This window comes from Ctenocephalides felis, unplaced genomic scaffold, assembly GCF_003426905.1.
Source record: "Ctenocephalides felis isolate EL2017-DRISC unplaced genomic scaffold, ASM342690v1 CF-g0.4_SCAFFOLD_01170, whole genome shotgun sequence".
Taxonomy (NCBI): domain Eukaryota; kingdom Metazoa; phylum Arthropoda; class Insecta; order Siphonaptera; family Pulicidae; genus Ctenocephalides; species Ctenocephalides felis.
This window is the reverse complement of record NW_020537324.1, coordinates 37,603,334-37,616,691: the sequence shown is the minus strand read 5'-3', so window position 1 is coordinate 37,616,691 and position 13,358 is coordinate 37,603,334. Positions and strand designations below refer to the sequence as shown.

General features: G+C 29.7%; 1 protein-coding gene across 1 annotated transcript in view; it reads left to right on the top strand.

Moving 5' to 3' along the window:
* Positions 1 to 9,265, top strand: part of LOC113367192 — a 114,824-nt gene extending 105,559 nt beyond the window's left edge. The window contains exons 17-18 of the mRNA XM_026608821.1: positions 7,016 to 7,148; positions 9,134 to 9,265. Of these exons, the coding sequence (XP_026464606.1) occupies positions 7,016 to 7,148; positions 9,134 to 9,256 (256 nt within the window). The 3' untranslated portion in view covers positions 9,257 to 9,265. The remainder of the gene's footprint in view (positions 1 to 7,015; positions 7,149 to 9,133) is intronic.
* Positions 9,266 to 13,358: the final 4,093 nt, after the last annotated feature.

Here is a 13,358-nt window from a genome sequence, read left to right as displayed (position 1 = left end):
AATACCTCTTTATAAACTTTATAAACCAATTAAATAATGAATATTAACTTCCCGTAGGGTAGTTATAGTAATGGGCCGAAAATCGAAAATGAAAATTTTTGTATATCTTCAGGTTTTGAAGGTTTCTGAACATTTTGGCATACCTCAGAAAAAATGGATGTGTGTGCATGTTATTATTTTTTTTTTTTCAATTTTTTTTTGTATGCCGAAAATAATTTAGGTTTTAATTTTAATTCTTGCTAAACTTCACTTATATACTATAAGTAAATAATGATGACTTTGTAATTCAGTTTATATAATTCGTATAAATATTACACAATGTTACAGAATTTACATTAATCGTAACTGTCCAGCGATTTGCCTTAAGGCACGATGGCATTCACCACTAGTATAAAATTATATTAAGGTCTGGAAAAATAAGCAACAGAGCTCACAATAAAATATAACAACCCAAAAAAATAATTTTGTCATGTATTTTTAAATATTTCAGTTTTTCTCGAGATATCATCGTCACAAGATTCAAAGTGGTGTCTAGATATGCATCCAATGTTTTATTTTAACGTTGTTGTTAAAAAATTCTTAACTTTAATAGTTTTTGAGATTTTGGTGGTGCTCCTTTTTACCCGGGAACCTTCAAACCCAGCTTTACCCTAAATCTTTTATCTGAAAAGCTGCTTATTCATGGTTATAATTTTCTGAACTTAAAATCTTTTTTAAATATTTTTTTATTTAACAGAAATATTTTTTGTGTGTAATTAATTGTACGTTTTGGAGAAATGGCATGTCTCTTCTTCAAAAACTATAAGAGTTTGACTTTAAAAAGAAAAATTATACTAGGTGTAAGTTAACTTTTGTCTTAAGGCAATTTGTTTAAACCATGTTATGTTAGGCATGTTAGTTATTTTTGATAAACGGTTTAAATATTACACATTATTGAAAACCGAAACGTATTTTAGTATATCATTAAAACCAGAAACTCTACTGTAACACAATGTATCATTGAATTTATCATACAATTTTTTAGCAATCAATTATAAAGAAATCACTTGACCGATTTTTGCAAAAACAAGTCACCTAAATCCCTAAAAACCTTACCAATAAATGGTTTTCGAGTTTCATCGAATTCGCTTTTTTCAATTTGTTTCCAAACGATTCTGAATGACTTGAAACGTTGAGAAGACACAAAATTAGCAATTTGGATTTTTTTGAATTATACATTCACTAAAAGGTATAGTTGGTTGTACTATGAGAACTAGGTGTGTATTTTGACCGACTGACGGAATTAATTAAAATATTTATACAGTAGAGCGTGTAAAGTAAACCACCGCCATAATTTCAAAAACATAGTATAGAATTTTTTATGATACTTTATGATAATTTTTATAATCTTAGATAATGAAGAAAAAGATGTATCATCAGCTTTCGTCTTAATTTCGACGACGTCGCTATTATGAGATAAATGGCTATCTATCAATATCTATTACAAACGAATCTTTTTTGTTGGCATTTTTTTTGGTTTTGAGCTCTTTTAATTATTTTATGGTATCTGAATTTATTTTTTAGTATACGTTATTAATTGTTTTATAAGATGTATTGCTATTAACTTCCTTAAAGGAAAAGTTTGTTTTCAAGAAAAAATCCGTTTAGCTAAATTTATGTTTTCTTGACGTTTCAAGTCATTTTGAATCGAATGAGACCTAATTTGAAAAATGTATTGGTGTGTGTATTGCAATGTGTGTTTGTATGTGATCTAATTTTTGACAATTTGCCGATGTTTTCAAAAAATCGGCTGAACCGATTTCAAAAATTTAAAAGCCATTCGATGAAATTCGGTGAGCATCCGCGTTGGTTAGTTTTTTGACGAGATCGACTGAGTCGTTTCTTTAAAATTAGCCGAAAAGTGCAAAATTTTTCGGCTGCATTCTAGCCTAAAATTCTGATCTTATTTCAAAAATTTAAATAACTTTCATAAAAGCTTACATGTGGGTGGGGTAAGAAGGAACAACTAAATTAACCCTGGCAAAGGTGTAAACAATAAAAAAACTAGTGGGGTGGGTGGCATCGTGCCTTAAGGCAAATTGCTGGAACTTCCCGTATCGTAATGAAATGTTCGAGAAATACTGAATGTTTTTAAATAGATTATTATTAATATTGTAACACTGTCTAATATTTATAAGAATTATATAAACTGAATTGCAAAGTTGAAATCATTTGTTTAAAGTATATTAGAACTATAGTCAGAATTTAAAATAAAATCTGAATTATTTTCGATATACAAAAATTAAAAAAAAAAAAAAATTAAAAAAAATTTGAAACAAAAATTTTTTATTCCAAAATCAATTATTTTGTTAAGACAAGCAGAAAGTTTTTTGAATCAATCAAATCGGACGCTTAGTTCTCTCAAAAACTGCCATTTTTTGTACATTTAGCTCCGTATCTTCGGAATGGCTGGGCCTGCCTTTGCGAAAAACTAATAACCACTTCTCCCAATCATTACTAATTAAATGTTTTTAGATCATTCAATTCGGATGCTCCGTTCTCTCAAAAACTTGATTTCTATTTTCTGCACTCTTTGCTCTTTATCTCCGTAACTGCTGGACCTGCCTTTGCCAAAAACTAATCAGCACATCTCCTTATCAATAGGGATCGAATGTTTTTTGAACTAATCAATTCGTTTGATCCGTACGCCCGAAAACGTGGACGAAAAATTGTATCCATACATACATACACACACATACGCACACACACACACATCCATTTTTTCTGAAGTATGCCAAAATGTTCAGAAACCTTCAAAACGTCGAGAAATGTAAACATTTTCAATTCCGATTTTCGGCCCATTACAATAACTTACCCTACGGGAAGTTAATTATAAATAAAAAATTGAATTTTGTTAAAAATATCAATTTTACATGGAATAAATTAAATTAATATTTATTCCAATCGTGCTGATATATTATTCTGATAAAATAACTATAAATAAAATAAAATAGAAGATCAATGTTATATACAGTATAGATTTTTGTAAAAAATGTGCTCATTAAATTTGTATTTCGCATTAGTTGATTAAGGTAGCTATTGCTGCCTAAACTTTCTAAACAAGTGAATAGTAATAATGAAAATAAAACTGTATTTTTTGCTTATAATAAACACTTTTCTAAATGAATAGATTCAAATTTCATATGATAGAGCAACTTGATCCCAATTTGTTTGTTAATTAAAATAGATTTTTGTAGACCACTTTTATATATAGATATAAGTATTGCTGACATTATAGTTTAGTGTAGTATTACCTTATGTAACAACATCATTATTTATTACCAATTAATAAATACTTCATAGCCTATTGAGCGTAATTAAAACCTTTGAAAAATATTTGATATAAGTTCAGTGAATTATATAGAAGATGATCAGAATGACAGATTATTTTTCAACTTTTAGCAAAATTGTGATTAGTTTTTCATTCTGTCAATACAAGTAATATGTTTTTCGAATCAATCCAATGTAACGCTCCGTTTTCTCAAAAACTGAATAGCCATTTTTGGATATTTTGCCGAGTATCTTCGAATCGGCCGGACCTGCCTTTGCCAAAAGCTCATCAGTACTCCCATCAATAGGAATCGAATGTTTTTCATCCCATCAAATTTTTCTACTAATACTAATTAAACTTCTAAGTGAGACATACAGAAATGGAAATGTTCTTTGGTCTGCAAATTATTTCTTTTTAGAATAATCAAGTACAGTCAGTACACAAGTTTAAAAAAAAACTAGTGACAATCCGAAGTTGGTTATTAGAATTTAACCCTTAATGGTTGAAAGCTTTTCCTTGTGAAAGTCGCGCATACGTCGACTGAAAATTAGGCGCAATTCGTACGGACGTATCGGAGAATCAAATTTTAAATTGAACATTTAAACTGATTTATTAATTTTCCAAAAATATTTGTTTTTACCGGAAAAAACAATTTTCTAATTTTATATTCTTCGGCGCTTTAAGTTATTCTGAAACCAATCTGATGAGATTTTATTTCTCGATTTTCTATCGACGTTAAAAAATATTTAATAGTTAATTACGAAGAAACGGCTCGACCGATTATTGTTTTTGAAATCTATTCAGAATTTATGGCTAAAACGTCGACGAAAATTTTTCACTTTTTTCTTAATTACTAAGAAACGGCTCGGCCGATTTTTGCACAAAACTGAGAACGATGGTCCTTATTGAGATATATCGAATGGCTTTTAAATTTTTGAAATTGTTCAGGCGTTTTTGAGAAAAAGGCCATCAAAGGTCTAATTATGACAAATGCCAAAAAAACGATACTAATTTTTGCAAACTTTGAAGAATTTTTAAAATTAAACGAGTTAGTATAATCTACAAGACTATCGATTTTTTTTAAAACTTTATTACAAGAAAACGGCCTGGTCGATCTTTACCAAAAACTAGTCAGCACGATACCAAACCAATATCTATCGAACGGTTTTTGAATTTTCAAAATCGATTCAGAACTTCGGGCTAAAACGTGAACGTGAACTTCATTTTTCTGCTATTTACAAAGAAACGGCCTGGTCGATCATCGCACAAAACTCAGAAACGATAGTCCTCATCGAGATACATCGAAGAGTTTTCAAATTTTAGAAATCGGTCTAGCCGTTTTTGAGAAAACGTCGATTTAAGATAAAACAACTGTTCACATATTCACACAAACACATACACACTCAGACATACTTTTTCCAAATTTGGTTTCATTCGATTCAGAATGGTTGGAATCGTACAGAAAACATAAAATTAGCAAATCGAATTTTTTTATGAAAACATAAACTTCTCTAAAAAAGTTACGCAGCGCGATTGCCTTAAAAAAAAGTTCAAAATTTTCAAACATTTCTAATATATGAAAAAAATTCAATTTTTTCAAAAAAGATAATAAAAATCCTCAAAACTCTTATTAACTTCCCGTAGGGTAAGTTATAGTAATCGTCCAAAAATCGAAATCAAAAATTTTTACATTTCTCGACGTTTTGAAGGTTTTTGAACATTTTGGCATACTTCAGAAAAAATGGATGTGTGTGTGTGTGTGTGTGTGTGTGTGTGTTTTGTATGTCCGCTTTTTTTCGTCCACGTTTTCGGGCGCACGGATCAACCGATTTGAATGGTTTAAAAAACATTCGATTCCTATTGATAGGGAGATGTGCTGATTAGTTTTTGGCAAAGGCAGGTCCAGCCGTTACGGAGATATGGAGCAAAGAGTGCAAAAAATTGAAAGCGAGTTTTTGAGAGAACGGAACAACCGATTTGAATGGTTTAAAAAACATTCGATTCCTATTAATAGGGAGATGTGCTGATTAGTTTTTGGCAAAGGTAGGCCCAGAGGTTTCGGAGATACAGAGCTAAATTTAAAAAAAATGGCAGTTTTTGAGAGAACTAAGCGTCCGATTAAAATGATTCAAAGAACTTTCTGCTTGTTTCAACAAAATAATTGATTTTGGAAAAAAAAAATTTTTGTTTTAATTTTTTTTTCAAAAATTTTTTTTTGTAATTTTGGACTAAAAATTCAAAAAATCACCCAGGCTAAGCACAGTCTAAGCGCCACTCTGGTACAAATGCTTACGCAAGTGCGTTTAGACTGTTTGTGTACTGGAGCACTTTTCCAATTTTGTGAAAATTATTGAAAAATGTGAAAATGCCGCCAATCTGAGCACAGTATAAGTGAAAATGTCGCACAGAATTATTTGCAAATGCGTTTAGACTGTGACTATGCAGGAGCACTTTTTCAATTTTGTGTAAATTTGGAAACTTTTTTTTTTTTTGAATTTGATTCGAAATGAAATGACGATTGTTAATGTTCTGGAGATGATAAATTGATTTATTTATAATTAACTTTCCATAGGGTAAGTAAACGCAAAAAAATCGAAAATGAAAATTTTTATATATCTTCACGTTTCAGAGGTTTCTGAATATGTTGGCATACCTTGGAGAAAATTGATGTATGTGTGTGTGTGTGTGTGTGCGTGCATGTGTGTGTGTTCGGATACAAATTTTCGTCGACGATTTCGGGAACACGGATGAAGCAATTTGAATAATTCAAAAAACATTCGATTCGTATTGATAAGGAGACGTGCTGATTAGTTTTTGTCAAAGGCAGGTCTAGCCGTTCCGAAGATATGGGGCAAAAAGGGCCAAAAACGGTAACTCAGTTTTTAAGAGAACGGAGCGTCCGATTTGTATAGTTCAAAAAACATTTTACTTGTATTAACAAGATGAAGATTTGATCAAATTTTCATGAAGATAGGTCTAGCGGTTTCGGAGATCTAGTAAAAAAAACTAAAAAAAAATAACATATGGCGGTCAACAATAATCATTAGACATTAGACATATGCATATCAAATTATCAGATATTTTATTGAGATTTTAACAATAAGTATAAGTTTTGTTTACATTCCTATGGGTTCCGTACTAATGTTTTTCCGTTAGACAGCGACGCGGCGCTTACGCGCTTTATTTTTGTCTCTATGCAGTTAAAGAAGTACGATTGCTTTGAAAAAAAGTTCAGATCTTCCAAAATATGTCAAAATGAAGATAACATTTTTTCCAGAAAAAAATTTTATAAAAAAAATTGTTTAAAAATTTTTTTAAAAAAAAATTTTTTTTTCAAAAAAAAGTAATTTTTCGTCCAATTTAAAATTTCCAAAAAATCTTATTTTTTCGAAGTAAAATTTTTTCAAAAATGTTAATCGTTTTTAAAAAAATAATAATTTTTGGCACGGGAAGTTCCAGCAATTTGCCTTAAGGCACGATGCCTTAATTGCCTTAAGACAGAATTTCACTTACAGCTAGTTTTTTCTAAGTTTTCGAAAAAGTTTACAACTTCTTTAAAAAAAATAATTTTTAGTACAGGAAGTTTCAGCAATTCGCTAAGGCACGATGCAATATGCCACTCGTTTGTTGTTTTTTATATGCATATTATATTTTGTTTATAATAAATATTTTTATTCTCATACAGCTTTATTTTTATGTAACTAGTAAATCTAGCATGGGACGAGATTTCGCGCAGTTTTGTCTTCATGGGTACTATACTGCATCGTACTTTATGGGATGCCTACATGAACCAATTAATGAAGATCCTGCAACATACTTTGCAAATGCATCATCTGAGGTAAGACTACAAAGATCCATTTACGTTCGCTTAGTTCGCTTAGTTTGCTTTGTACATTTTGAACGATGGAAAATACCAAATTATGGTTACAATATGGTCTCAGACGAATTTAGGAATATTATATTATTTATTGATGAATGGTTATATAAAGCCCCAGGGATGGTTGTGACAGGCATAAAAATAGGTTAAACACAATAGATATGAAAACCAAAATGATTTATAACAAATTTTATTGTCGTTAATAACAATAATAAGTAACGAAACACAGCTTAAAGATTTCAACAAAGCTTATGAATAAAATATGACATTATATAACAAAACATTTTTATTAAACAAAGTTAACAAAAATTCTTTGTGAAATCTTTTTCTTTTTGTATTAAATTTTTCTTTTACTTTCTCTTTAGTATTTTATCTTAAATAAACTAGATTTTTTTATCTGTTTATCCTGGCACGAAAAGGAAAAAAAATGCATGTCACAACCGTCCCACAAAATTTATCACAACTATACATAACACACACTTTTGAACACAGATCATCATTATGACTAAGCTAAATTATCTAATATAAATGATTAATGTTCAACTTCTAGCAAAATCACGAACAATGTGATCTATCTGTAGGGTGAGATCCCGTAACGCCGGACGGCACCTAGTGCCGGACACTCTATTTAACACGTATTATTTAAGCGAGTATAATTCTTTATATTTCAAAATACAAGTGAAAGGGTCGCAGGGTCACACAGGTGCAGGATCACGCGCCAAGACTCACCTGTGACACACACGGCCCGCCGTGGCAACCCGGCTGTTTTAGGCGCAAAATCATGGCGTCACCTAAATATCAATTAAGTAATTCTAGTATATTTATGCATTTAAATTTGAGTGGTATGCAAAGATAAAAGTAGTACTTGATTGTTATTCGTAAAATGGTAGTACATTATTAGATCTCTTAAACAATTTTAGTTGATACCACCAAATGAACAAAAATGTCTGACCCTTAGCGCCGGACACTAAGACGTCCCTTAGCGCCGGACAGTAAACATATTGATATTTTTGCGAGAATTGACGTAATTTATTCTAATTATTTAATTTTGTTTTGCATGAGCGTTAATGGTCACTACATACCCCATTTTTCGTACTTCCTAATCAAAGAATGAAAATCTTATGAAGAATGCTCCAGCTGAGAGCATCGGCGTGGCCCACCCAAAAGGGTGGATAAATAGTGATTTTTTTTTGTAATATCAAAGAATATTCGTCAAACACATATGTGCAGACATTCTAGAGTGTGGAGATGGCTACATATGTGTTGAATGCAGGTTCTTTTGAAATGTCCGGTACTAGGTGCCATTTTCTAAAATTATATTTTATGTTACCAATGTTTGATTGATAGTATTAATTATTTTATAGCGAAGGTTGCGTTTTTGTTAATTTAGTTTGATTTCTATCTTTGTTATCTAACATAAGTTATAATTTAATAAACGTTTCGTAAAGTATTTTTTGATTTATTTATAAATAACCTTAGGTGTCCGGCACTCGGGGACTTTCCCCTATACAATTAACAGTTATGATTAAAAAATTTGAAATTTGAATTGAAAAAATTACTTAAATAAACAATGCGGTCTTCAGATCATTTTAATATAAGGCATTGATTAAAGGCATGGAAACTTGTTCGAACAATTATACTTCATATTTCTCCCTTTTGACCCCATCTCAAAATCAGTATAATTTAGCTGTTATGACGACAGTCACTACCATATGCAGTCTCTCCTACTCATACGAATTTTTTTTATCTGAAAATTAGTCTTCAATCTACTTTATCCAAGTCCAAGTGATAATTTTGCTTAATCTTAAAATTGTGGAAATCCGTCGAAACTTAAAATGTTTTTTTTAATTTCTAAGAATCTCCAAAATTTAAACAAATATTCGCATTATAAAATATAAAAATAATTAAATTATTAATTTTTATAATATGACCTCTTTCACTTTCAGAAAATTGTTCTTGATACTATGACCCGTGGAGGTGAAGCTGTAACAAAATCATTATCAAATATACTTTTTTTCATAAAGTATGTGCAAAACAAATATGACTATCAAAATTTCAGTATAGTGTAAAATTCAACAACAACGAAATATGTGCCTCCTTAATTTTACTAAGAAAATTGTTATAAATTAGGAATTTATTTTTAAATATATAGTCATAATTCTTGTATGATAAATTCCATGATAAATTAAATTAAGAGTATACTTTTTCACTTCAGAATAGTGAAAATGTTGAATAATCAAATATATTAAATGCTAATAAATATTATGAAATTAAATTGTTTTTATAATAACTAATATAATAATATGTTTCAGTTATTTATTTCAATAAATGTTTCTAATGTTAATAACTGTTCTTAACTTGTTTATTTGATTTTTTTATTATTAATTTATTATAGACAATCGGAAATACAATTTTCTATGAGTGTATGTGATCCATTAAGTATGTCATTTAGAGGTCTCCTTCACTAAGGACATTCCCTTGTAGATAATAATTTGTGTTAATGAAAGAATCAGTGTTTAAATTAAGTTAGTATGTATTTTAGCCATATTTGAAGTAAAACTTCTTTAAGCGCGACATGGGTGTAAATCAGTACAAATGCAACGGAAATCGAAACACACTCGATTTAATCTCTATACGGGTTCGATTGTGATTGGTCGTATTTGTGCGAGGCTTCTCGGTATGCGTGACTTTATACGTGCGTCGTATTTGTGCGAGGCTTTTTTGTATGCGTGACTTTATACGTGCGTACGTCACCGAAATCGTGAAGCATATTGTTCATTTATTGGTGTTTCATGTCATTAAATTTTAAGGTTAAATATTAGTATCAATCTTGAGTTAATAAAAAATATCTGGGTCTGAAGAATATTTTATCCCGTCCCGGCAATTTTCTGGGAATTTCCGTACCAAAAATTAAAAACTTTGAAAAAAATGAGAGTTTTGAAATTTTTGAAAAAATTGTCATTTTTGAAAAATATATTTCTTTTTTTATGTTTAGAATTTTTTTTATACTTTGAATTGTTCTAAAAATTTTAAACATTTTTATATAGCATATCGAAGCGCGTAAGCGCCACATCGCAGTCTAACGGATAAACATTGGTATGGTAGGCATAGAAATGAAAACAAAATTCATACAAGGTATAAAAATCTCTATAAAATATCTGATAACATAATGTGCATATGTCTAATGATCATTTTTGACCGCCAAATGGCATTTATTTTCAATTTTTTCACTCGATTTTTGAAACTACTAAACCTGCCTTTGCAAAAATTTAAAGGGTACTTCATTTTGTCTATACAAATAAAATGTTTTTCGAATTATCCAAATCGGACATTCCGTTCTCTCAAAAAATGAATCATCATCACGGGGCTCATTTGCCCCGTATTTTCGGAATTAATTTTCCCATGTCCAAAAACTAATCAGCACGTCTTCTTATCAATAGAAATCGAAAATGTGTATCCAAACACACACACACGCATACATCCAGTTTTTTTTCAAGATATGCTAAAATGTTCCAAAACCTTTGAAACGCAAAGATATTCAAAAACTTTCATATTTGTTTTTTTTTATTACTATAACTTACCCTACGGGATGTTAATAAGGGTAATTAAGTTAAAACGCATTTTTAGAGGAACAGATGACAAATTCTTCTATATTTTTGGCATTTTTTTACAATTTTTATTGAATCTCGGAAACCGCTGGATTTCCAAAAACTTGATCAGTTTTTCATTTCGTCAATACAAATAAAATATTTTTTGAATCAGTCAAATTAGACGCTTTGTACTCTCAAAAACTGAACTGCCATTTTTGGCACTTCTTGTCCCGTATCTTCAAAACGGTTTGACCTGCCTTTGCCAAAAACTAATCAACATGTCCCCATCAATAGGAATCGATTGTTTCTTAAAGTATTCAAATCGATTAATTTATGTTCCTAAAATCGTGAAGGAAAATTTGTATCCGCACATTCACAAAGAAACAAAATTTGTATCAGCACACACGCCAGGGCCCTAACTACCGCCGTATCAGCCGTATCAAAAATACGGGGCCCCCAACGAGTGCAAGCAAAAAGCAAAACATTTTTTTAAAAAATTGAATAATTTTAACGTAGTTTGCATTTCCTTTTGCTATCGAGAAGTATTGAACTTTAACTTGTAAGCTTGTAACGCTTCAAGAGAATTAATTTCTGCTGCAATATTTCAGCTCTAGCAATCAATTCAATTAGTAAACTTTTGCACATCCGATAAGTTAATATTCTTGTGTAGATATGAACAAATCTATAAAACTAATCCAGTTTATACATTCTTCATCGAAAATTGGAATTTGGATTTTTTATAATTATATTTATAACATTTTTATATTTGTTTTTGTTACAACATGAATTGTCTGCATGACGCATAAGTTTAATAGTTATATTTTTTTTGATAAACATCGTCATTTAAATCATTTTCAGATTTCTTTCTTCACTGTTTGAAATGATTAGTTTTATTTCTGAAACTTTACAACAAGCCAGTTATGACTTACAAAAAACTAGTATTTTATTAAGTAATCTTTTGAATAGACTATGAGATTAAGTCCAAATAATTTGCAAAAAAGATGGATTGCAATAACTATTTTAAAGAATAAAAGACAAAAAAAAATGAAGCGGTATTATGATGAGTTATCACAAGATGATAGAATTTTAGATCCGAAATTTTATTTAAATATATACTATTGCTGTTTGGATATATTCATTTCACAAACCAAACAAAGTCGCAAAGGATTTGTGCGACTTAAGTAGTATCATTTGTCTTTTTGAAATCGAGAATTAAAATACGTTTCTCATATGATGACCAATTGATCTAGAAATAGATTTGAATACAGAAATCTAAGAAATTTATTATATTAAGATACACTGATGGATGCAATAGGCTTGCATCCAGTTTCCCTAACGAGATAACAGTATGCATTTTATCCTTGCCCTATCTAGTTACAATCGCAACTACTTTAAAATGATTTTTTTAAATTAAAACTATTAAAAATTACGTTAAAACTTTAAGACAGAATAGTGTACCAGATCTGTTATGTTCCTAGAGTTAGAAACTTTATAAAATTTAAAGATCACTAAATAATTCAGTTTTTACAAAAAAGGCGAATAAACGTCTGGAATCATTTGTGAAAAATTCAAAAAATTAGTAAGAATTAGATAGATAATTAATTAAAATGATAAATAAATATTCTTTTAATTTTATGTATTTTTATATTTTATAAAAAAAATTACTTCATGGGGGGGCCCTCAAACAAATTTTGAAACGGGGCCCCGTCAAGGCACGTTACGCCCCTGACACACGCATACATATACATGCATACATATTTTTTTGTAAGGTGAGCCATATGTTCAGAAACCTTCGATTTTTTTTCGGATACTATAATTCACCCTACGAAATATAATCAAAGGTGTGTATTAGTTGTAGTCAATTTCATTAACTTACTCTAAATAAGCCGAACAATCACATTTAAACATAAAATTCTTCTGACAATAAATGGTGTTGTTCTCAGATACCTCATTGATATTCGATTATTATAAACACACGCTGCATTTTATATGTGAATGTTTCAAATTAATTTGTCTTTATTATTAAAACAACGAACTCGTTTATATAACAAATAAAGAAACAATTGAGCATTAGTATGTTGCTGATACAAGCAAATATAAACAAGATGCGGCTGTTTAATGTCCAGAAACATTCACATGTAGCTACAGAATATGACTTATTGTGAGTGTATATAATATGCGCAAAATTATTTGCAAATATTAACGAATATGAGTATATATATATATATATATATATATATATATATATATACTAGCAAACCGTGCCTCGCGTTGCGACAGCCCTTATTAAAATCCACCTGATTGAAATTAGAATCCGTTTGACAACCAACATTTCAAAACTTTTGTTATGAAAAATTCAATCCAAAAATATATAAAATCCGGATTGAAATTTGAATATGATGGATCAATATATTGATTAAAGTGTTTTTTGAACTTAAATAAATAAAATAAAATAATTAAAATTTTGAATAAATGAGTACATTACAAAATTTATAGTGAATAGTCAAGTGACTTTTATAAATTTGTTATATCCTATTTGGTATTACGTCCTATTTACCTTGCTAACATTTTAACATGTTCT